General features: G+C 40.3%; 1 protein-coding gene across 1 annotated transcript in view; it reads left to right on the plus strand.

Moving 5' to 3' along the window:
• Positions 1-26,242, plus strand: part of fntb (farnesyltransferase, CAAX box, subunit beta) — a 74,652-nt gene extending 48,410 nt beyond the window's left edge. The window contains exons 6-12 of the mRNA XM_067991323.1: positions 2,872-2,955; positions 7,788-7,874; positions 9,030-9,159; positions 17,727-17,859; positions 20,614-20,725; positions 23,633-23,747; positions 24,702-26,242. Coding sequence (XP_067847424.1) covers positions 2,872-2,955; positions 7,788-7,874; positions 9,030-9,159; positions 17,727-17,859; positions 20,614-20,725; positions 23,633-23,747; positions 24,702-24,800 — 760 coding nt within the window. The 3' untranslated portion in view covers positions 24,801-26,242. The remainder of the gene's footprint in view (positions 1-2,871; positions 2,956-7,787; positions 7,875-9,029; positions 9,160-17,726; positions 17,860-20,613; positions 20,726-23,632; positions 23,748-24,701) is intronic.
• The last annotated feature ends 1,721 nt before the right edge of the window (positions 26,243-27,963 follow it).

The following is a 27,963-nucleotide window of genomic DNA, read 5'->3' on the forward strand; positions in this document are numbered from 1 at the left end:
TCTCTCCACCCCTCTCCTTTTTAAGACGCTCCTTTCGGTCACTTCTCCCAATCTGTCCCTTCCTGGCTCATCAACTGCTTCTATTTGTGAAGTGCCTTTGGAAGTATCTTAACATCAAAGGCGCTAAATAAATGCAAATTGCTATTTCAGAATTTTGTCACTCAAATTGAGTCATATATATTAATTTGAACGAATGCACAGCTTCTATTATGAGGATGGTATTTTATGAAAGGAACCCATTTTAAACTAATAACTATTAAAAGAGGGAAAGAAGTAAACCATGGAAACAAAAACTCCATTTTTGGCACGACTTCCTTACAGTAAAATGGTTTATAGCTGCCATTAGTTAGATACCACTTCTTATTTCTAAAATTGTTGCTGTTGGACAAAATTAAAACTTGCCATCAGCTGTAGAAAATACATACCAGACTTTGAGGCCAATACTATAATTGATTAAGTGGACTAGAAAAATTATTTTTCAGTCAGCTGCAGAGTACTAGAATCTCATTTGAAAAAGCTGACAATGATCCTGATTTATTATCCTACTGATATGACTAATGTATAGCAGAGCCTGATGGAACAGTGTGCCTGTTGTTTAACTTTGTGAATTGTAAATAATCCTATCCAATGAAAAAAAAATCCCTGGTAACAAAACAAGAAGTTCAAATGTATCCTCAAAATGAAAAATGATGTACATCCGTATCAGTGGATGTGCTTTGTTAGTATTTAGAGATTCCACTTGATTGTCCATGAAAACAGGTTTTGTAGGTAAACAGTCAAATTTAAAACGCTCATGTGAAAAAGCAAATTGATATCACTTTTTGTTTCAAATGCACACAGAAAAATCAAAAGAATTTTTTTTCATATGTTCATTTTTTATTTGGTATTTTTGTCACTAAAAGTTCTTTTGTATTAAAAATGGTTGATGAGAAGCCTTTGATGGCACTGAATGAAGCTGCAAGGCCATAAGGCAGCTCGTTCTTTCCTCCAAACTACCGAGCATGGATCTTTATTACAATTGGTGCCTAAATACATCTGACGGTTTGAGCTCAAAGGGAACACAAGAAAGAGAAATGAAGGAAAAGCAGTTTTATATATAGAAAAAATGTTGAAGCAGGCAATTCTGTACAATATAATTACGTAGGCCTGGCCAATCTCCAGTTGCAAAATTTTTTTTTTATTGAGGCACAAGTATTGATTCACTCCAACCTGTGGCAGGACTCCTAGCTTTGTCTCAGAGTGGAATTAAATGTACAGTTCTTGGACATGTTAGACCGGTCCTTGAGGTTACTTAGCGCTCACAGACAGAAAAAGACCAGCTGGTCTATTGAGTTTGCCCCGTTCAAACATGTTGCAAAAAGGCAACATGACCCCCAGTGCTCCCCATGCACCAGTGAGAACCAAAAACCCAGGGCAATTCAGAAGGGAAAAAAATCATAGGAAATTCCTCTCCGACCCCCAAAGGCAATCAAAAACAAATTCCAGAAGTTAACAATGACCACGCAGTGCAATACCCAACATCCCACCTACCTTTTTGTATGCAGCAATATTGGCCTCTTACAGGAACCCATCCAGCTCCCTATTGAATGTTTGCAGTGAATCTGCACCCACTGCAGGAGCTGAATAGGTACTTCCCTCTAGAGAATGTGAAATGGAATGACAGTTTTCTGAAATAATTCAGCATAAATGCCTAATTTGGTTTGAAATAAAACCATATATTTGTGCTACATAATGCTTTCAATTGATGTAAAGTGATGTATTGAACCTATATTGGACACAATTATGTATTTTTTTCATCGAAAATAATTCCAATTGTTGGTCAAGTTTTTTAAGAAAGCAAAAAATCTAAGCAGAAAGCTCGTGAAGAAATACTGCAATGAAAACTTAGATGATTAAGGCAGATGAGCTGAACTGATAAAGGTTACTGAGCTTTGTATGATGCTGACACGGCTATGTGGAGTTTATGCTTCACCCTTTTTGTTTGCATTCTGCATGCTTAATGTCCATGTGACATCTATTATATGTTATCATTTGTAGTTTGAATGATGAACGTTTCCACCGCTGCCTCTTTCCACATGATCATGACTAACAAATGAGGTTCTGTCAAACTTAGTGAGTTATTGTATGCCATGGATAGATGGGATGGAAGTTTGTGTTGAGTTCCTGACCTTTGTTCTGTGTAGGAAGTGATTCACCAGCTCTCCTCCCTCACTTACCCCTGTAACTCTCTCTTTTACCTACCCTCCCTCCCGCCATCTCTTTTTACCCCCCCATAACTAGATCTGTCCAGTTCGCTTTCAAACAACTCCTATAAATGGTTAGAGAGGGATAATGGAAGAGGCTTGTGAACATGTTCCCTACTTACACATTTGGTGTGTGGTATTGAAGGGACTGGGATGTATCAAGGGTCAAAGCTTTCTGATTGCAGTATCTTATTTCTCAACCTGCTGTTTTATTACTTAAATATCCTAGTGCCACCAAATCCTGCACACATTGATTTCCAATTCACCATCCTTCGTAAGAGAGATGAATCCATCCCATGGTTTTTTTAAAATGTTAAAATTCGGGTGCTATCGCCTCCAATTACCACCTGTAGCTGAATTCAAACGCTAGGCCCCAACAACCTAAGCCGTACAACAATCTGTATGTGATTGAGCCTGGACTATTTGCAGCGAGATTTTGATATGGTTCTTGCTTTAATCATTGCAACTCGCTTTCCGAATAAGGACAATATCACTTCAAATGATCGTGACCAAAAATCTTAACATGTTGCCTGACCACCTGAACCAATGGATAACTTAAATTCAAAATAAGATAGATTTAATGTAGGCTGAACCAGGTCTGAGTGCTGTTTCTTTATTCTTGTTATAGGGAAAAGCTGTTAGAATTTCTATACTCAGTGAAACAGCCGAATGGTTCCTTTACTATGCATGTGGGTGGAGAAGTTGATGTCAGGTGAGTTTTGAATATGATTGGTTCCTTATTGGAAGGCAGTAAGCACTGAGAAATGTGTTTAAAAATTGCTTAAACTAATTTGGCCTGATGATGGGCTTTCAAACTGGGCCTGATACATTCACTGTGAAATAGTATATTTATAATTTTAAGTAAAATGGGCAAAACGATATGTATGATATTTGTTCCTTTGTCTCAATTTTTGAGGATAATCTAATTCTGAATTTGTTTTTTTTTAAATGTTTGGGTAATTCTTTCATGGATCACGTAAGACTCTCTTCCGTTCTGTTTCTTTCCAATGCATCACTTCAGTGAAAATATAGACAAATCGGGGAATTCAGGGAAGTAACAGCTGTCTTATCTTAAAAGAACAACTTGCTGCCCGGTGAAGGAAAACTGCCATGGTTGTTTTAACAAACACTTTGGGGATCCCATGTTTTAAATATACCATGAGTGGAAAACCTGACATGCCATCTACCTCAGTGTACACAGTCTTCCATTTTGATTGTTATGTTTCAGCAAAAGACTTGTTGAATCTGATGCAACCTTGGGGTATTAAATATCCGCTTCAGTCTTGTTTGGCTTATATTACAAAGCCTATGTGTTTTATTGAAGGAGAATCATTTAAACAGGGCCCGTGCATTCTGAATTTCATAGTAGACAGTTTTCCCCATGCAGCAAATGTATCGATCTGAACTTCATGGATTTTTCAGTTGATAAATGCAGCAATTGTGGGATTAATTTTAACCCCCAAGACCAGCTGGGTGGGCAGCAAAAATAGTGGATTTTTGGAGCGGGACCACATCCCGTCTAACGCACCCACTTCTGGGTTTGACCCAGGCTTGTTTGGATGCGCAACAGACTCCCAGAAAGCCAGCGGGCCAATACTTAAAGGGGCAATGTACCTCATTGTGATAGTTGAGGTACTTAATTTTTTCTGTATTACAAAAGTAAAACAAATTTAACCTTACCTATTTGGGTTTCCCATCGCTTCCGATTCACATCAGGTGAAATTAGGTGGGAAGGGCCAGATCCATGAGGTGAGTGTCTTTATTACGCTGCTCGTGAGCAAGGAGGAGCAGCAGTGCTTCATCCAGGCCCAACAAGCTCACCTGGTGCGACATGACCCCCCCCCCCACCCCGATTCTGGACCCCCAATCTTACCCAAGGCCCACCCAATGTTGTCTACCTCTCCCCACCCCTCCAATTTCTTCCAGGACCCATAATCGATCTCCCCCTCTTCGATTCGCGGCTCCTTTCCTTCCCAACGGGCAGCTAGCCTGTCAATCGGGCCGCCTGGCACGTGGGAACTCCGGAAGCACAATACTGAACATCAATTGAGTTGCGATTGCAGATTGCAACACACTCATTTGGCTTCCCATGCGAATATCTAAAGACCGGCTGTGTTTCCGGCTCTCAGCTAAATTCATGCCCTATGTGTTCTGTACAGTCACGATCTCAATGAATGTAATCACTCAGCCCATTAGATGGAGCCTTTGCTGATGATCTGAATGTTCTTGAGGGAAGAACACCTGAGTAAATCTGACCTTGTTTGTCCCCAGTTGCGATAGAGAATCATTTTTTTTTTCCTTCTTCGACCCTTCCTCCATTCATGAAACATCTCCAGGCTTCGACTTTTCACCTCTTCATGAAAACAGTCGAAAATCACAATCCTGGAGAGTCATGGATATGAATCTGCATCTCCGTGTCTTTGAATCTATTGGATTATCAGTGCACTAAATCAGTCCAATTTAGAGCAATCTTTTGTTTCCAGTAGATAACTTTCATTCATAATTCATAGAAAAATGTGCATTTGCTTGAACGTTTAATTTTTGGAAGAGAGACTTTCCAGTTTTTATAAGTCCTTTCCGCTGAAAGCATCTTGGAGATGTGAATCTGATTTGTTGGGGCAGCAGGCTGTCTTGCTGTCTTGTTCAGTGTTTTTATTTTGAATAATGAAGCGAGGAAAAAAAGCCACAAACCACTTGCGGGTTGTTAGGATTTTCAGGCTGTGCCAGATATATCTCCTGCTCGGTGTAAAGGACCACTCCCATAATTGGGCTGGTGTTCCCTATGAACTCAAGTGGAACCTTAAATGCACAATATCTGGTAATGTTGCTTCAGCAGGGTCAAACATAATACCCATTGTAATTTGTTCATTGGAAATGGCACAAGCTGTCGGGCCATGTGGCATTGGCTAATGATCTACGAAACGGCTTTATTAAAATTAAACATTCAACAGTGTCAAAATGACACCTTGCTTCCTATTCCATGATTCACAAAATAATAAAAGTCACAATGCCTCACTAATTCTAAATAACACTGAACCTGGAACCAGTGTCCATGATGCAAAACTTGTCTGAGGTTGAGTCCACCTCAGAACTTTCACCTGTTTTCACATTGATAGAACAAGAACTGCTGAACTGGCTAAAGTTTGCAGAATATATCCCTCTACCTGAGCGTGGAGCTGTCAATGAACAATCAAAAGATAAAATGACATCTGGCTGACTGAAATATAGCACCTGGTTGCTTGGCAATTACCTCTATCTTTCAACGGATTCCAAAACAATGGCAACATCCTGACTCAGATCAATTTCAAAGGCCTTTGATGCCGCATTGATACCTGAAACTGCTTGTAAACTCTAGCCAGATCTGTGAACATGGATTCTTTTCCAACCAAGTCTGCAGTGATCAATTTAAAATGGTATTTTCACAAACCTTAAAGAAGAATTAAGATTCATGTGACACTAAACAAGACAGAATTCTGATTTGTTTCTCAATGCAGTTTTCTTATATCACGCCACATCTTGAAGACCATTCTGCTACTGCAAAGCATTTTTATCTTTGGAATGTCCACTTATTCTACCATAATTGTGGGGACAAACAATATTTGAAAACTAGTATTTCCTTTCTAGAAAAATTGATTTTTTAAAAAAGTATGTTTCAAAGAAAAAGTGGATAAAATTTGAAATCAAAAGTGATGGACCATGCAGAGTCCAATAAGTTATTTCACAAGGAGGCTGCAAAGGGCAATGGTTAGCATGCCATCCTTTCACTTCAAGGGCCAGAGTTGGAGGGAGAATTATACTGTGTTGTATGGGGCTTATGTAGAATGAGTTTGTCTAGTCTTAACCTGAATTAAGCAGTCAGTTCTCAGCACAAAACTGCTTATCTTTGCAATTTTTCTGAGAGGCACTGAGGACAGGTGTTAAATTAGAAGTGGTAACTTTTGACATTGTGCAATTGTGCGTAACGTTCTTGGAGTTTGGAGTTAAGGTACACTATTGGGACAAGGTAGCGGGAGTTTTACTCTGCTTATCACTCAAAGTGTTGGAGGCCAATCATCTCAGCCCCAGGACATTGCTGCAGTAGTTCCTTCGGGCAGTGCCCTAGGCCCAACCATCTTCAGCTGCTTCATCAATGACCTTCCCTCCATCATAAGGTCAGAAATGGGGATGTTTGCTGATGATTGCACAGTGTTCAGTCCCATTCACAACCCCTCAGATAATGAAGCAGTCCGTGCCTGCATGCAGCAAGACCTGGACAACATCCAGGCTTGGGCCGATAATTGGCAAGTAACATTTGTGCCAGACAAGTGCCAGGCAATGACCATCTCCAACAAGAGAGAGAGTCTAACCACCTCCCCTTGACATTCAACGGCATTACCATCGCCGAATCCCCCACCATCAACATCCTGGGGGTCACCATTGACCAGAAACTTAACTGGACCAGCCGTATAAATACTGTGGCTACAAGAGCAGGTTAGAGGCTGGGTATTCTGTGGCGAGTGAGTCACCTCCAGACTCCCCAAAGCCTTTCCACCATCTACAAGGCACAAGCCAGGAGTGTGATGGAATACTCTCCACTTGCCTGGATGAGTGCAGCTCCAACAACACTCAAGAAGCTCAACACCATCCAGGACAAAGCAGCCCACTTGATTGGCACCCCATCCACCACCCTAAACATTGACTCCCTTCACACCGGCGCACTGTGGATGCAGTGTGCACCATCCACAGGATGCACTGCAGCAACTCCCAAACCCACGACCTCTACCACCTGGAAGGACAAGGACAAGGACAAGGGCAGCAGGCACATGGGAACACCATCACCTGCACGTTCCCCTCCAAGTCACACACCATCCCAACTTGGAAATATATCGCCGTTTCTTCGTTGTCGCTGGGTCAAAATCCTGGAACTCCCTTCCTAACAGCACTGTGGAAGAACCTTCACCACACGGACTGCAGCGGTTCAAGAAGGTGCCTCACCACCACCTTCTCAAGGGCAATTAGGGATGGGCAATAAATGCTGGCCTTGCCAGTGACGCCCACATCCTATGAACGAATTTTAAAACAACTTGACTTGGAAGTACCTGATGCTGAGTGCACAAAAATGGAAGATTCTCCAGTACTGACATCTTGAATGCAAAAATTCATCCAAAATAGGAATTGCATCACCAAGTTCCAAAGAATTAACTTTTTTTCAGAGGGGATCTCTTTTCATTTATAATAATGCTGCCAGTCATGTCTGGGGTGCAAGGTCCACAGACTACAGAATCTGACAATACAAAGGAAACAAATTAAATTGTGATGATGCACAGGATGCTTAGCTTTAATGGTTTTTCTCCTGTTGCCTGATTAAAACTGCAGCTTCTGACATTGCTTATTTGCAAGGGGAATTCAGTGTTCAAAGGATTAAACTCCTTTAATAATTTATTGATGGCAGTGATATGAAGAATAAAAATTACAAATTCATTATTTCAAAAGGTTGCCTACCAATTTTGAACATTGATGATTAAATGATGCAGGAAACAAAATCACTGTTCTACAATTTTCTAGGAGTACCTACTGTGCGGCATCTGTTGCATCTTTAACAAACATCATCACACCTACGCTGTTTGAGGGGACACCTGAGTGGGTGATAAGGTGAGTACATTTAAGAGGAGAAAAATCAATAGACAACTCATTTATTTTCAAAGTTGTGAGTTAACAGTGTTGGCTTTCAAAATGTATTGCTTACATGCTTGTATTAAATAATCAAGTGATGTGGGAAGGTCATATTCCAACTGCTGAGATATGCTTAGACCTTCTACTCAGTTGCACTGTTTATTAGATACCTCCATGTTGTCCATGGTTGGGGGGTTGGGTAGTCCTATTGAAATGCATCCCATGATGAGGTGAGCCTGCCAGGAGCAGTAGTTGAACTGTTGTGAAGAAAATACTCCTTCCTTGGACTGTTTTTTCATTCCTCTCCCAAAAAACCTGGCAAAGATGCAAAACTTCTTAAACACAGTTGAGACTGAGATTTGGAATTTGGGTCGTCATTTCATTTAATCAAATGCTCTTGCACTTTAACCAAAACACTGCTCGTGTTCACTGAATAATGTTTGTGTATCATCTATAGTAGTTGATCCCAGCAAAGAGGTACATGTTGCCCTTTTGAGAGTATATTCTCTCTGCCCCCTCCTGCATCCAAGAATTATTCAGCTGATGCTTCCACAGTTGCTGTGTACAGGAAGTATGGAAGATGCTGTTAGAAGGGAGGCAACTACCTCCTGTTAGCTTTCTCAACTATTGTGATGTTGTTTTCTTCATTCTTGAGGAAATGCACAAGCATCTTTTGATCTGGCTTTGAAATCATGCATGTTAATGTGTGATAAATTTGAAATCATGTTAATGTGTGATAAATAAGGCACAAATGAAGTAAAATGTAAATCAAATAATTACAAATTTAAGCTTATTGCATTATAAAAAAAAATTTGGTTACTAAGAGTGAACAAATATTCAAGAAATTATCTCCTTTTGAGAGGCTGTGTTTTTGCAATTTGCCCATAATTTTGGACTGATTACTTACAGGGTAATGCTGCCTTTCTTTTGAAGGTGCTTAAGACTAATCATTTCATGTCAAAGCAAAAGGCTGAAAAAGCCACTGGTAAATATATAGGATATGTCAAACCAGAAAATTGGGCATTGCTTTGCAGTTAACCAAAGCCCCCTTAGCATGTCTGCAGAAAGAAGCAGTACATAGGGATAATGCTAAATTGCTTTTGTTGTACGGTGATAACTTTGTTTCCTTTGCAGGTGTCAGAACTGGGAGGGTGGGATTGGCGGTGTACCTGGAATGGAAGCCCATGGAGGCTACACTTTCTGTGGTATGGCTGTCATGGTCATCCTTAAAAAGGAATGGATGTTGGACCTCAGAGCTTTGTTAGTAAGTCAGTCCTTCTCTACTTCTTTGGCTTGAGTTTTTTATATAAAATAATAATGTGCCTCCAGTTAGAAACCTCTGCTGAGAGAGCAGATTGGATTAAATGATGGCTTCCAGCTGCAAGCACCAAAGTGACTACCCCGGTAGCAATCATGGAATATCCAGACTGCCATCACGTTTGTACCAAATTGGAGCACTGAACTACCAGTCTAGTCAACAATGCTGACAGACCAGAATACCTAACTTTGTGATACTTCGAACCGCCAATGATGGTTTTTGATTTCGCTTGAATCATAGAATCATAGGTTACAGCACGGAAGGAGGCCATTTGGCTCATCGAGTCCGCGCCAGCTCTATGCAAGAGCAATCCAGCTAATCCCACTCCCCCGCCCTTTCCCCGTGGCCCTGCAAATGTTTTCCTTTCAAGTACTTATCCAGTTCCCTTTTGAAGGCCATGATTGAATCTGTCTCCACCACTCCCTCAGGCAGTACATTCCAGATCATAACCACTCACCTTTGGTTCTTTTGCCAATCACCTTAAATCTATGCCCTCTGGTCCTTGACCCTTCCGCCAATGGGAACAGTTTCTCTCTATCTACTCTGTCTAGATCCATCATGATTTTGAATACCTCTATCAAATCTCCTCGCAACCGTCTCTGTTCCAAGGAGAACAACCCCAGCTTTTCCAGTCTATCCATGTAACTAAAGTCCCTCATCCCTGGAATCATTCTACTAAATCTCTTCTGCACCCTCTCTAAGGCTTCACATCTTTCCTGAAGTGCGATGTGCAGAACTGGACACAATACTCCAATTGTGGTCGAACCAGTGTTTCATAAAGGTGGTTCATGACTTCCATACTTTTGTACTCTATGCTTCTATTTATAAAGCCCAGGATCCCGTATAGTTTTTTTTAAACCACTTCCGCAACCTGCCCTGCCACCTTCAACAATTTGTGCACATATACCCCCAGATCTCTCTGTGCCTTACTCCTTTTAGAGTTGTGCCCTCTAGTTTATATTGCCTCTCCTCGTTCTTCCTACCGAAATGTATCACTTCACATTTTTCTGCGTTAAATTTGATCTGCCACGTGTCCGCCCGTGCCATCAGCCTGTCTATATCCTCTTGAAGTCTATCACTATCCTCCTCACTGTTCACTACACTTCCAAGTTTTGTGTCATTTGCAAATTTTGAAATTGTGCCCTGTACTCCCAAGTCCAAGTTATTAATATATAGAGAGAAAAGCAGTGGTCCCAGCACCGACCCCTGGGGAACACTACTGTACACCTCCCTCCAGTCCGAAAAACAACCGTTCACTACTGCTCTCTGCTTCCTGTCCCTTAACCAATTCAGTATCCATGTTGCTACTGCCCCCTTTATTCCATGGACTGCAATCTTGATGATAAGCCTACCACGTGACACTTATCAAACGCCTTTTGAAAGTCCATATACACCACATCAACTGCACTGCCCTCATCTACCCTCTCTGTTACCTCATCAAAAAACTCTCTCCGATTAGTTAAACACGATTTGCCTTTAACAAATCCGTGCTGGCTTTCCCTAATCAATCCACACTCATCCAAGTGACTGTTAATTCTGTCCTGGATTATTGTTTCTAAAAGTTTCCCCACCACTGAGGTTAAACTGACTGGCCTATAGTTGCTGGGTTTATCCTTGCACCCTATTTTGAACAAGGGTTCTTGCATTTAATTCAAAATTCTTAACTACAACCTTTGAGAGAGTTTATACATCCCAATGAAAATTGTAGTGTTTAAGTGTGGCTTGTCATAACCCGTCGTAACATTTTTATTCCAGTCACTGAATATTAATCTTCTCTAATATTTTCATAGGGATGTCTAAACTCATTCATGAAGGCTGTAATAAAGAATTTTGGATGATTGCCCAGGACAAACCAATTGAAATGATGGCAGCTCATTTATTTTCTTGCAGAAGAAGTTTACAAACCTATTATAACTAATGGAGCTGGGATTATTTTTAACAGCAGCAGAGGTTTTTTTCTTTCTTAGAAAATGGTGACTATCACTTGAAATCAGTGTGATTTGACCTAGTCCTCCCAAACAAAATGATCAAAAACTATTTTCTATCTCAATGTCAACTGATTTGTCACCCCTCTTGTAACACGAGTCATATCTTCACAATTTGCCTCATGACATTTTCTTGAGACCGTTCCAAATCTGAACAATTTCACACTGAATCCTTGTCCACTCTTGGATCTGGATTCCTGCAAGGATTGGAGAGTGGTGAATGTAATACCCATTTTCAAAAAGGGCGACAAGCTAACGTGGGTAATTACACTGACATTGGGGGAAATTTTGGAATCTTCAGTTTAAAATGAAATTGCTAAATATCTAAATGAAGAGAAAATAATTAGAAACAGCAAAACAGTTTCATAAAGGAAGATGAAACTTGACAAATGTGATAAAGCTGTTTGAGGAGTTGTCAGCTTTGGTGGGTGGAGGAAATGCAGTGGATGTGGTGTACTTGGCCTTCAGAAAGCCTTTGACAAGGTATCACACAGGAGACTATTAGAGAAGGTTGAGGAGTATGGAATTGGTTGGGATGGGGGCTGGAAACAGAAGCAAATTTGATTTTTTTTTTTAAAAATGCTGGTTAGAAAGATGGAAACAGGGTAGAAGTTAAGGGTGGATTCTCAAAGTGATTGGAATTGGGTCACAGTGCCCCATAGTGTTCTGTACTGGGATTGCAGGAATCACTTGGATATCGGGCTAAAGGAAGTGTTGTCCAAATTTGCATATGATACTAAAATGGGCGACATCGGAGTGATTGTTTCTCAGCCCAGCTGGCAGGGTGGTTTCAAACACCAGTCTGAAGGACAGAATTTTGTAAACCATACTGTTAAGCGACCCCCGGGGGCAATGGGGAAAGAGCAGGTGAATGGGACTAAATAGATAGCTCTTTCAAAAAGCCGGCACAGGCACGATGGGCCGAATGGCTTCCTCCTGTGCTGTACCTACTATCATACATAGTAAATAATTCTGAGGACTAAAGGAAGTGCAATTAATAAGATGATGGAATGGGCAAAAAAGTGGCAGATGGAATTCAATGTCAATAAATGTGTGTTGGTACATTTTGGTTAAAAGATGTAATGATTATACTTCGAGTGAGGAAAGCTGTGAGATGTAATTTGTTGTAATTTCTGTGCTGTAATTGCTCCATAATTCTATTTAATTGAAGTGAGTCTTCAGAAATTTGCCTTTTAGATTCTTGAGCATCCATCAGAGTGATTGTTTCTCAGCCCAGCTGGCAGGGTGGATTCAAACGCCAGCCTGAGAAGGACAGAGTTTTGTAAATCATACTGTTAAACTGCAAATACAGCCAAATGTTGGTTGTTCAAATGAGGCACTGTATTCTAGTGGCCACTTTAGATAATGCAGAGAAGTCCTGAAAAATGAACAGCTGTAATGTAGTAATATTTCCTCAGAATTGTTTTTAATCTCTTGAGGAAGCCAAAATATTGAAAATGGGTGTTAATTCATGAATAGTGCTTAATTCAATTAGATCATGTCTGATCTGTATCTTAACTCCATGTTACATGGAACAAATCCAGGGACTTATAGAACAGTTAACTTAACATCAGTGGTAAGAAAGATAATGGAATCTTTACTCAAAGATGTAATAGAAAAATATCTAGAAAATGAAAATTATTATAAAGAATAGCCAGCATGGATTTGAGAAGGAAAAATCATGCTTGACCAACCTTACTGAATTTTTTGCAGAAGTAACAAAGAGTAGACAAGGCTAATGCAGTAGATGTATTATATTTGGATTTTCAAAAGGCCTTCGATAAGGGACCGCATTGTAGACTCCTGTCTAAAATCAGAGCATGTGGAATCAGGGGACAGGTAGCAGAATGGATAGCAAGCAGGTTACAAAACAGAAAACAGAGTAAGGGTGGCTACTCAGACTGGCAAAAGGTGGAAAGTGGTGTTCCACAAGATAGGTGCTGGGACCACTGTTCATAATTTACATTAACGATTTGGACTCTGGAATCGGAAGTACAATTTCAAAATTTGCAGACGATACCAAATTGGGAAGTGTTGTTCATACAAAGGAAGAATGCGTCAAAATGCAAGAAGACGTTAATAAACTTGCAGAATGGGCATGTAATTGGCAAATTAACTTCAGTACAGAAAAGTGAGTTCTGCAAGGTGGCTGTCAGGCCTGGCACCTTCCCAGATTGTTACTACTCATTGCACTGAGATTAGGGCACTTTTTGGAGGGGGTGGAGGGGCGGTCCTGCCGTTTTTTGTTGCATGGACTAGGACTTGGACGTATAAAGTGAGGTGCAGTGGTTATAAATTCTCTGTTGATCTCAGTGGGGTCGGAGATGAGGTTTTGATGAATTTGCTTGAGTAATCCAACAGTTGTGTTTTGCAATTGTCACTGCAGGGTGTAAGTTAGGAGCTTCCCCGCTTGTCACTTGTTGGTAGTATTTGGCTCTGGTATAACTGGAGAAAATGTTCAGACCACACTGATAATGAGCTGTTTAGTTCCTGTGACAAAAATTAGATATTTGTCTTGTTTTGATTTAGTGACTGCATGTGTAATTCCAGTTGTGGTACATTAGAAGCTTAAAAACCAACTGCAGTTCACATTCCTGAACCAAGCTTATTTTGCAATGTTGCAAGTTTTGTTAATTTATAGAGGCTGGAGAAAAGAATAATTCAAACTTGAACAATTTTGTGATTTGGTTCAATTTGTATAAGATTGACAGTTCCTTTCTCAGTTTGAGTGGCGATATTCAAAATCCAGGAAGTCCCGGTTACTCTTTAGTTAGGATTATAAAAGATGGATTCTGTCCAAATTGAAGGGATAGGTCCAGTTTATAAATCTGAGAAGGAGGTAAAAATCATTTGGAATTTCTAAGGAATAGTTTAGATTAACAAGGCTGCCATAGTGAAGAAATTCAAGGAAAAGAAACACTATCATTTCAAAGTTATATCCAAAGAGTTAGCTCAGTTCATAGTTACGATTTTTTTTATCCACTTGAGGAATTAGGTGGAAGTCTAGTGGATCGCTACTACTATCAGTATGTAACTGTATGATATGACTGACTTACTTGCTTATTCATCTTTTGTAAAATAAATTCACTTGATATTTTTAACTTAAAACTAGGTCTGATGTGATGCCCTAACAGTTTCGAAAACTGGAGTGAAATCTTAGAGGCACAGAATAAATTCAGCAGCTAAAAGCAATTACCAGACAGAGTTTGCTGTTCGTTTCCCAGGCACATTACTGAAAGCCTAACTAGATGGCAAGGCAAGGATAGACGCTGTCAAAGGTATGGGGAGTTGGGACTCATCCACAAGTGATCGAAGAGATGAGAGCCAAAATAATCTTGAATAACAAGATTAGAAAGGAAACGAAAAGTAACTGCTTCCCTTTTGGTGCTCTCTGTTCGGTGCCTCCTTTATTGGGAATCTTTTATATTTTGTTTCAGATTTCTGTGGGTTGGCAACCTCTGCACTTTGGTAGTGGTGAAGGTGATGTGCATCCCTTAAAGGCCACCCTGGCAGCCTCCCACAATAGTGTGGAGCTCCTGATTCTCCGCAATCTGGAAGGGAAGTTACCTAGAGAGAGCTGGAGGATTACTGAGGAATGACCTGGGATGTCTATTGGCCTTAATGCCCACAATGTGTGACTGATATTAAGTGGGATTGCTGCAAAAATAAATAGTCTACCTTGCAGTGCATCTTGGGTAAGTTTGAGTAGAAAGTGAACTACTTCTTTGTGGGATACAAAGGTCACCAAATATCCATAAGGACCTCGTCATTCCCTTCCAATTGCTCTGGGCAATCTGTCTACTAGGAACCTGTCACACAATTAGTGGAGCGCAAGGTCTTCACCCTGGGTTTGTGGAGTTCGTTGGGGAGTCAAGTTAGGAGAGAGATGCCCCCTTCTTCCCTTGCTAACTAATAATTATTAGGCCTTTTCTCTACTTACTATGCCTGTGCCTAGCTACATCATTGTTTTATCCCTTCTGACTGAGAGGATCCTGTGCCTTGATTTCAGGTGGTTGTGGATTCAAAGCCCATTCCAGGCCTTGAGCACATAATTTAGATTGACACGACTGAGAGTACTACATTGTTGCAAGTGGTTCCGTCTTCCTGTTCAGGAGGATGTAAAAGATCTCGTGGCAGTATTCAAAGAAGGCCAGGATATTCTTCAAGTGCCTTGGCCAAAAATGAATTCCTCAAACAATAGCACCAAAATAGATTGGTCGCCACATTCGCCTACAAAACAACAGTGACTGCATTTAAAAAGTAATTCATTGGTTGTTTAGATATCCTGAGGACACAAAAGACATTACATAAATGCAGGATTTTTCCTTCTTCACTGTCAAAGACATTCCATTTCTTGAGTTCAGGGACATGTGGATTTGAGGGAGATATGCTGACCCTGGAGATACGTCACTCTTGGCTCTTGCTTGGGATATGATCATCTCCTTAGTGTCCGCTACAAAGACTCTTGCAGGTATGAGATCTAGCATTCTCAGCATTCTGTCCAGTGTTGGCAGGCTAGGGACTCCACATGGATTGCAATTCAGGGGAAGTATGTGGCACCACCTGGGCTGCAGACTTGGACTGAAAATGAAGAATCAAATTTATTAAGAACTAAGGTTAACAGCAGTAAGATTAAAGAAACAGCAGAATTAACTAGATTACAGTAATTGACTTAACCACAGTGTCTCTTCCAAAGTAAAAGTCAAGAATCAAATAGCAATTCCCTTTAGCACTTTTTCACAACTTGGACCATGCGACTTGATGAAATGCGTTTATGTGAGAAGAGCAACCTCCAGAGTCCTCTGTAACTATAGTGATATCTATATCACTATAGATACAGTAAGAAGGGAACTTACTATAGATACAGTAAGTTCCCTTCTTACTGTATCTATAGTGATACAGTAAGAAGGGAACTGGGCACCAAAGACTCCACTCCCAGTACTGTCTCTCTTTGATCCAGCCTAGTACGAATAAAGAAAGAGAGAAAGCGTTTAAAATTAAATAAAGCTTTAACGCACTGTGAAACATTTCTTGCCGTGAAAGACTGACCAATGAAGCCAGGTTTTCATGTGGCCTTTTGGATAACAGGTAACTCAGATGATTAAGGTCACAGCCATATTGCGAGAGTCTTGCACACACAATCCCCTTACAAGTCAATTGCCAAAGGTCATAGATGGAAGCATTAATGATTAATAGCCTAATGATTAAGATTAATTATTTTTATTTTCTGGGTGGACTTTGTGTTTCAACACTTATAAATAATGCACACAAACGGAGTCAGATGCTACCTTTGAAGTGTGTACTTGCACACTGGACAACTTGGTATATTTCCCGCCTTCCCCCGTACACAGAAACACAGCATCCCAGAAAGTCAGAGAAGACATTTTTAAAGTTAAAATATTGGAAAGCCATAAATTACAAATTAAATAAATATAATTTATAGAAATTCTTATGATCTGAAAGAAGACAGATTCTCAGGTCTGTCACAGCAGGCTGGCACTTTTTAACAGCCTAGTTAGATATTGGAGGAAGAGTACAGCATGCTAGACCCAAGGTGAATTTGAAACATGAAGGGAGCTAAGGCATTTATAAGATGTGCACTGTGCTGCCAGGTGAATTTTTTTATAATACTCATTGCTGTTGTTGTGTTTCTCCATCTGAGATTGAAGGTGAAGTTAGTGAGGAACTGTCATGGTTTCTATTTTGTGGAATGCGATAGGTGAAATAAACAGCTCTAGCAACAGGTCAGAAAAGGATTATGGCCATGCCTTCGGCTGTCTAGGCTTTAAGCTCTGGAATTCTGTCCCTAAACCCCTCTCCTCCTTTAAGACGTTCGTTAAAACCTGCCTCTTTGACCAAGCTTTTGGTCACCTGTCCTAATGGCATTTCTTTGGCTCGGTGCCAATTTTTGTCTGAACATGCTCCTGTGAAGCCCCTTGGGACGTTTTACTACGTTAAAGGTGCTATATAAATGCAAGTTGTTGTTGATTATAAATGCAATGTGAATGCTGATATTTGCAGATGAGATAATAAATGAGAAAGGGGAATCACACAGAACCAAAAAATGATTTTGAAGATAATGTAAATTGTCCTGCGAACCAGCAAAGTTGAGATACATAATGTCCAGGCATAACTGCATCATAATAATAAAATGTGTTCATTTTTTTGAGAGGGAAGGAAAGGGCTGGTAGGTTGTAAGATTGTCCTGAGTTTTCACTTCAATATAATGAGCAAAATTGAGCATGAACTAATTTTGAGACAAATGGGTTATTTTTGCAGCATTGGCATGTTAGTGATATAAGATTACTTTGCCCTTTTATAGGGAGCTGAGGACATTGTGACCGAAGTTTAGGTGTACATGTGCCTACAAAAGTTTACGTTGGGTGATAATGGATGGAACTGACAACTCAGTATTGGGTAAATGATGGGGATCTGTTTAAAAATAATGCAAACTTAAGGAAAATACGATGATTTGATGAGAACAGTGCTACCTTGATATTCTACACAATGACATTCTGTTTTACACAGCGCTGGGTGACGAGTCGGCAGATGCGGTTTGAAGGTGGATTTCAAGGTCGGTGCAACAAGTTGGTGGACGGTTGTTATTCATTCTGGCAAGCTGGACTCCTACCACTCCTGCACCGTGCACTATATGCAGATGGTGAGTGTAAAAGTATCCGGTAAATGATGCCGAATGCTAATTATCATGGCACAATTCCATATACTGCAGTTAATACTCAAATGGACAAATAGATCAATGGACAAGTGTTAGTTTTCAAAAATATTTGTCAAGAGAATTTAGTCTTTACCTATTGAAATTATGGAGCAGGCTTGCTGTAAATTTTTTCTTTTGCATTTTTACACTTTGGTAGTATTATATGAATTTACAGCACAGAAACAGGCCATTTGGCCCAACTGGTCTGTTCTGTGGTTCACTCTATACGCCATCTGGAAGAACAGCTGTTTTACCACATTAATACTTAGGTTTTAGCAGCTACTTTTGTCCAGTGAGTCAAATCCAAGGTGAGATACGTGCTGGAAGTTGAGTTGTGAATTGAATACATCTGTCAAGAGATGTTTTTAAATTGACCAGTAATTTAATTAACTCCCAAGACATTGTAAGTGAAACAACAACAAATCTTGCATTTATGTAGTATTTTTAATATAAAAAAAATTCCAAAGCACTTCACAGAAGCGTAAGGAAAAAATGAATGGCGAGCCAAAGAAAAAGATATGTGATGGGGTAACCAAAAGCTTGGCCAAAGAGGTGGGCCTTAAAGGAAGAGAGGGAGATGGAGGGGTTTAGGGGGAGAATTCCAGGGGCAGGGGCTTAGGCAGTTGAAAAGCACCAATGATTGGGCAATGGGAGAGGGTGATGCACACTGGGGATAGGGCTGAAAAGTGGAGTTGAGGTAGAAGATCAGCCATGATCTTATTGAATGGTGGAGCAGGCTTGAGGGGCTGTACGGCCGACTCCTGCTCTTATTTCTTATGTTCTTACAAGAGGCCTGAGTCAGGTGAATGAAGAGTTGGGGGGGAGGGAATTGTTGGGCTTTGGGAGGTGTAAGGCCATTATGGAATTAAAACAGGAGGATAAGAATTTTAAATTTGGGGTTGCATACAGGTTGGGGAGGTAGATGGAATCAGTGGCAAGGGTACACAACTTGTGGTGGGGCCAAGGACTATGGCTTTGGTATTACCAACATTCAGCTGGACGAAATTACTGCTCATCCATGACAGGTTATTGGACAAGCAGTCTGACAATACAAAGGTAGTGGAGGAGTTGAGAGGTGGTAGACAGCTAGAGCTGGGTGCTGTCAACAAACATGTGGAAACTGACCCCATGTCTGCGGATTATGTTGCCAAAGGGCAGCATGTAGATGAGGAAATGGAGGGGGTAAGGATAGATCCCTGGTGGACTTTGGAGGTAATGGTGCAGGCGCAGGAAGAGAAGCCATTGCTGGAGATGCTCTGGCTACAATTTGATAGGTGAGAATAGAACCAGGCGAGGGTAGTCCCACTAATCCGGAAAAAGGAAGAGTGCCCTCGGAAGAGAATGTTGTGTTCAACTTTGTTAAACACTGCAGAAAGGTCGAGAAGGACGAGGAGGGAAAATGCTCAGCAGTTACAAAGGATGTCATTTGTGACTTTGGTTATGGCCGTTTATCTGCTGTGGTGGGGTGGAAACCTGATTGGAGAGATTCAAAGATGGATTTGCGAGAAAGATGGGAGGCCACAAAATGTTCAACAACTTTGGAAGGATGGGGACCAGGGGGCTGGTCTCGTCGATGAGATGAGCTCAGAGGTGACATGAGAGCAGATGGAAGAGAAACCAGAGATGCAGGATTAGGGCTAGGGCAGGAAACTGGGGGGAGGTTTGTCTTGGTGCAAAAGGAGGTGGGGGGGGGATGCAGAAGAGGCAGCTGAATGGATGATTTCACTCTTAGTGACAAAGCAGTCCACAAGGGCAGAGGAGAAGGGTTTGAGGAGTCATTTGGTAGTGGAGTAAAGAAACCGGGGTTACCTTTGCTTTTCAGAATAGCACTAGAGTAATGGGTGGTTTTGGAAGAGGAGAGTAAGGCCCCATTTACCACTTGATGTGGTCCAGCCAGATCTGGTGGTTGGCTAAACCAGTTGTGCGCCAGGTATGCTCAAGAATGCGCCCCTCGGACATAAGGGAGTGAAGATGGGGGGGGGGGCATTATTAGCAGCACTGTAACTAATTTCAGCAACTGAGTTATGTTGGCATCAACTCTGCATATTTTTTTTGAATGTGTTGAATTTATTTCTGTCTCCAGTAATTTTGTTGTTTTGTCTTTTGGTGAGGGCTGTAGGATTTGTGTTCCTCACAGTGATGGGTATTAGTGCTGCGCAAGGCAGCTTTCTTCTCGTCTTCCACCTCTTTCCCTCCCCACCCTCCCCTTCACTTAAATCACCCAAAATGAGCATGTAATTCATGCTCAATAGGCATATTAATGATATCTAAATGTCCTGCATGAACTATAACGTCTGAAGATTCCCCCATTATACCAATGTGATGTTTCCATTCCAAATTCTCGCACTCATTCCCATAAGTAATTGAGCCAAAGCTGACATACTCAGTTCAGTGAGAGTTTACATCCTTTAGAGGAAGTAGCATTTCACCCCATTACTCTGGACTCGATTCAAGCCTAGATTTCAGAAGGACTCTTAAGTTACTGAGCTACACATTCCTTGTAATTCAAGCAGATGTTAAAGCAGTGACTTCAGTGGACACAAGTATGTTTATTCATTCCAAAACATTTTGGTTCTTCTCAAACTCGGAACTTGCTTCTTTATTATTTCAATAGGCTATCAAATTCCTTTTGTCTTGCTCCAGATAGATTTGTGCTCCAGCTTTGTGTGCTAATTTTATTCTGCTGTAATGCTTTTTTAGGGAAAAATTCTCTCAGTATGACGCACTGGATGTTCCATCAAAAAGCACTTCAAGAGTACATCCTACTCTGCTGCCAGAATTCCACTGGAGGACTGCTGGACAAACCTGGCAAGTAAGTGGTTATTTCATATAGTGCTACTTAAAATTAATAAAATATTTTGGGGTTGGGGAAAAATGTCATTCTGATGGCACAGCACATTGTCCCTTGATTTGGGTAGGGCTGAGGTTTGTCCTTCCAGGTTCCTGACTGAGTGGAATTGTGATGCACCCTTAATGAGTGGCACTGGTCGATGCATGCATGCAAAGTGGCTACTCGACAACTTGATTGTGGAATGAACTGTAGCATAGGAGATCTAAAAGGGTGGGTGAGAAATTGGTGGAAGAGGAGACCTGTTTAAGATTTTGTGAAATATTGTATTACTGAAGTGTAAACAAAAATTACCATAAGAATATAAGAGATAGGAGCAGGAGTAGGCCATATGGCCCGTTGAATGGCGGAGCAGGCTCAATCAGATTATGGCTGATCTTCAACCTCAACTCCACTTTCCTGCCCGATCCCCATAATCCCTTCATTCCCCCAGAGTCCAAAAATCTATCTATCTCAGCCTTGAATATATTCAACAACTCAGCATCCACAGCCCCCTGGGGTAGAGAATTCCAAAGATTCACAACCCTCTGAGTGAAGAAATTTCTCCTCATCTCAGTCTTAAATGGCCAATCCCTTATCCTGCGACTATGCCCTCTAGTTCTAGACTCTTCAGCCAAGGGAAACAACCTCTCAGCATCTGCCCTGTCAAGCCCTCTCATAATCTTATATGTTTCAATGAGATCACCTCTCATTCTTCTAAATTCCAGAGGGTATAGGCCCATTTTAATCAACCTCTCCTCATAGGACAACCCTTTCATCCCAGAAATTAATCTAGTGAACCTTCGTTGCACCACCTCTAAGGCAAGTATATCTTTCCTTAGATAAGGAGACCAAAACTATACACAGTACTCCAGGTGAGGTCTCACAAAAGCCCTGTACAATTGTACTATTGACTTCCTTACTCTTGTACTCCAACCCCCTTGCAATAAAGGCCAACATGCCATTTGCTTTCCTAATTGCTTGCTGCACTTACATGCTAACTTTTTGTGTTTCTTGTATCAGGACACCCAAATCCCTCTGAACACCAACATTTAATAGTTTCTTACTATTTAAAAAATATTCTGTTTTTCTACTCTTCCTACCAAAGTGAATAACCTCATATTTCCCCACATTATACTCCATATGCCACCTTCTTGCCCACTCACTTAACCTGTCTATATCCCTTTGCAGACTCTTTGTGTCATCCTCACAGCTTACTTTCCCACCTAGCTTTGTATCGTTGGCAAACTTGGATACATTACACTCGGTCCCTTCATCCAAGTGATTAATATAGATTGTAAATAGCTGAGGCCCAAGCACAGAACATAGCGGTACCCCACTAGTTACAGCCTGCCAACCTGAAAATGACCCATTTATCCCTCCGCTCTGTTTTCTGTCCGTTAACCAATCCTCTATCCATGCTAATATGTTATCCCCAGCCCCATGAGCCCTTATCTTGCGTAACAACCTTTTAAGTGGCACCTTATCGAATGCCTTTTTGAAAATCCAAATGTTCCCCTTTATCTATCCTGCTAGTTACATCCTCAAAAAACTCTAATAAATTTGTCAAACACAATTTCCCTTTCATAAAACCATGTTGACTCTGCCTAATCATATTATGTTGTTATAAAGGCCCTGTTACCACTTCCTTAATAATGGATTCCAGCAATTTCCCGACGACTGATATTAGGCCAACCGGCCTGTAATTCCCTCTTTTCTCTCTCCCTCCCTTCTTGAATAGCGGGGTCACATTTGCTACTTTCCAATCCGCTGGGACCATTCCAGAATCGAGGGAATTTTGGAAGATCAAAACCAATGCCTCCACTATCTCTGCAGCCACCTCTTTCAGAACCCTCGGATGTGGGCCATCAGGCCCAGGGGATTTATTGGCTTTTAGTCCCATTAATTTGTCAAGTACTTTAAATTCCTCACTCTCATTAGCCCCTTGGTTCCCCACTATTTCTGGTATGCTTTTTGTGTCTTCTACTGTGAGGACAGATACAAAATATTTATTTAACGTCTCTGCCATTTCCTGATTTTCCCCATTATAATGTCTCCTGTCTCAGCCTCTAAAGGACCAATGTTTACTTTTGATACTCTCTTCCTTTTTACATACTTGTAGAAGCTCTTAGAATCCATTTTTATATTTCTTGCTAGTTTACTTTCATGTCTATTTTCTCCCGTTTTATCAATACCATACAAGATCTGGCTGTCTTGGTTCACTGCCAGCCAAGAATGATGTGCGGTGATTCATCACACAGAATGTTGTGTCCTGTATTAAAATGGCCCCCTAAACTTTTAGGTGCATCTCAGCATTAATTCTGAAATTGTGGCTAATTATGTTCTGTTTCATCAAGCCCTTCTGCCTTTTGTTGCCAATGTTTGAATATCTGTGCTAATTAATTAGATCGACCCTTAAACATAAACACACTTCCTTGGATGCTGGTCAGGCTCACCATCTCGAGGTGATTGCAGGTTTTGTTAGTTTCCAAGATATGTAAGGTGCCTTAAGTATTTAATTTCAGTGGAAAATTGCAAAAACGGAGGATAACTGCAGTTTAGAATAATACTGCAGAAACCTGCAGTGACTGAAGTAAAGAAAACCAGTGCTATAATTTGTTAGCTTCAGATAGTAAAGAACAGTACAACCTGAAAACCTTGGCATTGATCACTGTCTTATGTAGTCTGGCAGTTTGCTGCAATAATAAAACCAAACTCATTGACATAATGAGTTTTCTTATATTTAACCTCAAGAGATCCGACTAAAAGAGACTCCATGACTACAGAAATTGAATGTGGTCCATTGGACGTACTGGCTTTTATGAACCAAATGATCTTATTTTGTACTTGTGTGTTCTTTTATTGAACCTTGTCAAATATTTTTCCCCTCAGATCAAGGGATTTTTACCATACCTGCTATTGTCTAAGTGGACTTTCAGTGGCACAGCACTTCGGTGGTGGAGAACTTCTGCATGAAGTTATTGTGGGTGATGTAACCAACCGGCTGGTAAGCAATGTTTGGTGCATAGAAGAAATGGGAGACAAGTAAATAAGGCCTCCCTGAAAGAAAGGTCATGAAATACGCAATAAATTTTATTGGAAAGTTACAGTGAAGAATCAAGCTCAAATCTTTTTTTCCCCATGTGTAGTTTTCAATGTAATCTTTGTGATGCAGAAGTATTTAACAGTTTTGCTTTGAATAAAGATTATTGAGTTGCATTTGTCAAAGCCTAACCACATACTGTAACTTCCAAAATTGCTTTGGGTAGTTTGTGTCTTTTAGCCATCCAATACAGTTGTGTATCTGAGATGGACACTAACACTCGTTTACAGGAAATATTTTGTGTAAGATTTTGAACAATTGTTACACAGCCAAGCAAAGTGGCAGTAGAAGTCTCAGGAATTCCTCCACTGTAATCCCCCATGCTTAATACATTTAAAGCAATAACTCTCATAGTTCAGCTGAGATTTTTTTTCCTCCTCCACATCTTTTTAATAATCTTGGCTATAGATCCCAGGTTCTGACTGCACATAGCCATGTTCAAAGTTCTTGATTAATAGCCACTTATTTGCTTTGTAGATGCTCTCATGGGACCCATATGATTTGCAGTTGCCATCACCAGCTTTGCAATATTGCTAAAATTACATTTTGCAAATAATGATTAGTCCCCCTCTATGTAGACACTAATATATCTCACTCAGAATAAAATTTTGAAAGTCCTGTAAGTGTAAATCTTACAGGCTATCCAGGCAATCAATTTGACCATAAAGATTTTTTCCCCATGTACTTCGCTATTCTTGTTAGCAACTTCCCAGTGTTAGCAGGATAAAAGATAGATAATTCATCTTTGGTTACAGATGGCTCAAAGACATTTTGGATCAAGTCTCTGTTGCAGTTTTATTTATACATGCATGGAATAGATGAGGGAATATATATTGTAAAATATTTTTTTTTCAACAGGAACCAACCCATCCTATATACAACATTGGTCCTGAAAAAGTAGCACAAGCTGTAATGCACTTCCTCAAGCTGCCAGTTCCACAGATGAAGAAAAATTGAAATTAAATTAATTATGCATTCAAAATAACTAGATTTCCAAGTACTAATTGTGTAACCTCAGTGCAAAGAATTGTGGTTTGCAAAGTAAAATGGTTCAACATGGAGCAGGTATTAATATGAAGTTATTTGTTTCATGCAAAAAAAAAAAGCCGTTGGAACTTCATATAGTGTGGCTGACTAGTCCAGTCTACGTTCAGCAACTTGCCCCTGAATGCTGCAGAAACAGAGACTGGTATCTGCAAGTGTTCTCAGTTTCATTACTGAATTTCTTAGAAAAGTGAACAGGATTGGTGCAAATAAGCACTGTGCTTTTTACTGGCTTCAGAAGTAATTTATTACGGTTGCAATAAAAATAATCTTTTCAAGCTTTCCATTTTGTCTGGATTAATTTGCACTGTTTCAGAACAGTTCTTTGCGCTTTCTTTTTCGAAAGAAAAGGGTGGTGTTGCATACTGAATAACTAGCAAATTGTAGAATGTACTGGAGTTATGTCGAGCAGTGTGTTGTATGTTTTGCGAAATACAGCATCATAATGTTAAGATGGGTTTAATTGAGAAAATAATTAGTTGTAGGACCTTATCATATGTGAAAATCATGTCAGGAGAAGGCAAAGTAAACTAATAACTGGTTCTTTACACTTTGCCTTTATATTTCATGCTGTTGGAGTGGCCCCCTGCACTGATTTAATAACAAAGGCATGCAAGACCATTTGTGGTCCAGAGACGAGCTGTAGCCTTGCCGAGTGCTTGTTCACATCATCTGGCACTGTTCATACCACTCTTCACACAAAAAATTGAAAAAAACATACAAGTCCCAAACGTTTCTGAGAATTGCAATCGATGGTCCAAGTTTCAAAGCAGCTGTGTTTACTGGAACTTGAGTGACATAGATACTACTTAGTCAGTGGGGTATACAAACCATTCCAATTATGGCCAGGTCATGACTGGAATTATTTCTGTATGAATGTAGCATGCTCTGTTGTGCTATGAGAAGATCTTGCATTGTGAGGATTGTTTTTCTAATTATAGTTGGCAGTATTTGTATTGATGTGAATAAAATACCCTCTCTTCACAACAGATTGGTTGTGAAGTCACGTTAGCAGATAAGTGCCTGACCTTCACTTGGTGCCTCCTCACTGCATTGTGTCTGTGATTGGGATCCTACCACTCCCACTACAGATAGGTGTACGAACTGCTGCACTGAAACATTTCCTCTTTTAAAACATCTTCAGATAATTTGTTTCCAGCAGTTTGATTGCAGTTATAAATATTGAAGTTCATATCTGGCTATGGCCATAATGATTATTTCTTCCCCGTAATGTTAATTGTTTTTAAAAATGAGTAAATGCTCTCTGAAGTCTGTCTGAAAATGATGAGAAATGCAATGCCATGTTTGGTTTGCTTGCCATTGAAATTAAACTTCCTGCAGGTTGTAAACAATCATTAATGTAGTCCATGTGTGTTTTTTTTTTAAGTGGTCAGAAATTAGACTGTTGAAACATGGCAAGTGAAGTTACAAATGGATTTATTTAAAATATGCATTTGTCTGTTACTATCCTCCACATTGCAAAGGCTCTGGCCACAATCTTCCATCCTCACTAGATATGGGAATGGTGCCAGAGGACTGGAGTATTGCAAATTGTGGCCTTGGCCTTCTTCATCCAAACCCATCTTGTAAACTTGCGTCTTCGATCACAACGTGCAACTTTTATACCCATTTTGGCTGTTTAAAAATAAAATAAAATGTTACCTTTGTTTTGAAATTCTAAACTTGTATAATTTACAAAAGGTTTATGTCTTGATGTCTGAATCAGAGAGGTTGAACCAACTTTGTTAAAATAACTTCAACTGCAATTGGAGAATCACTACATTAGCACAACAGCAACATCTGTGCTACGCAATGTCGTGGAATCCTGAGGTAATTAATGCAGTGTGTACATTTTATTTCAATATACAACTGGGTAAAAGGGTAGTCAGAGGAAGGGTGGGCTGATTGAGGACCAAAAAGGAAATCTTCTTGTCAAGGGCATGGCTGAGGTACTAAATGAATACTTTGCATCTGTCTTCACTAAAGAAGAGGATGCTGCCAATGTCATAGCAAAGGAGGAGGCAGTAGAGATATTGTATCGGATAAAAATAGATGAAGAGAACGTACTTAAAAGATTGGCAGTACTCAAAGTAGAAAAGTCACTCGGTCCAGATGGGATGCATCCTTGGTTGCTGAGGGAAGTAAGGGTGGAAATTGCAAAGGCTCGGGCCACAATCTTCCAATCCTCACTAGATTTGGGAGTTGTGCCGGTGGACTGGAGGATTGCAAATGTTACATCACTGTTCAAAAAAGAGGAGAGAGATAAACCTGGTGACTACAGGCCAGTCAGTTTAATGTCAGTGGTGGGGAAGCTTTTTGAGACAATAATCTGGGACAAAATTAATTGGCACTCGGAAAAGTATGGCTTATTAAAAGAAAGCCAGCACAGATTTGTTAAAAGCAAATCATGTTTGACTAACTTGATTGAGTTCTTTGATGAAGTAATGGAGAAGGTTGATGAGGATAGTGTGGTTGATATGTAAATGGACTTTCAAAAGGTGTTTGATAAAATACCACATAATAGACTTGTTAGCAAAATTGAAGCTCATTGGCAATGTGGATACAAAATTGGCTAAGGGACAGAAAGCAGAGTAGTGGTGAATGGTTGGTTGTTTTTCAGAGTGGATGGAGGCATACAATGGCATTCCCCAGGGGTCGGCATTACCACCACTGCTCTTTTTGATGTATATTAATGACCTGGACTAGGGTATAATTTCAAAGTTTGCAGATGACTCGAAACTCAGAAATGTAGTAAACAATGTGGATGATCGTAACAGACTTCAGGAGGACATAGTCAGACTGGTGAAATGGGCAGACACACGGCATATGTAATTTAAAGCAGAAAAAAGTGAAGTGATACATTTTGGCAGGAAGAATGAGGAGAGGCAATGTACGCTAAATGGTACATTTTTTAAAGGGGGGCAGGAACAGAGAGACCTGGGAGTGCAGGTACACAAATCTTTGAAGGTGGCAGGACAAGCTGAGAAGGCTGTTTAAAAAAGCATATGGAGTCCTTGGCTTACAAGTAGAGGCATAGAGTACAAAAGCAAGGAAGTTATGCTGAACCTTTATAAAA

Source organism: Heptranchias perlo, chromosome 10 (genome assembly GCF_035084215.1).
Source record: "Heptranchias perlo isolate sHepPer1 chromosome 10, sHepPer1.hap1, whole genome shotgun sequence".
NCBI lineage: Eukaryota > Metazoa > Chordata > Chondrichthyes > Hexanchiformes > Hexanchidae > Heptranchias > Heptranchias perlo.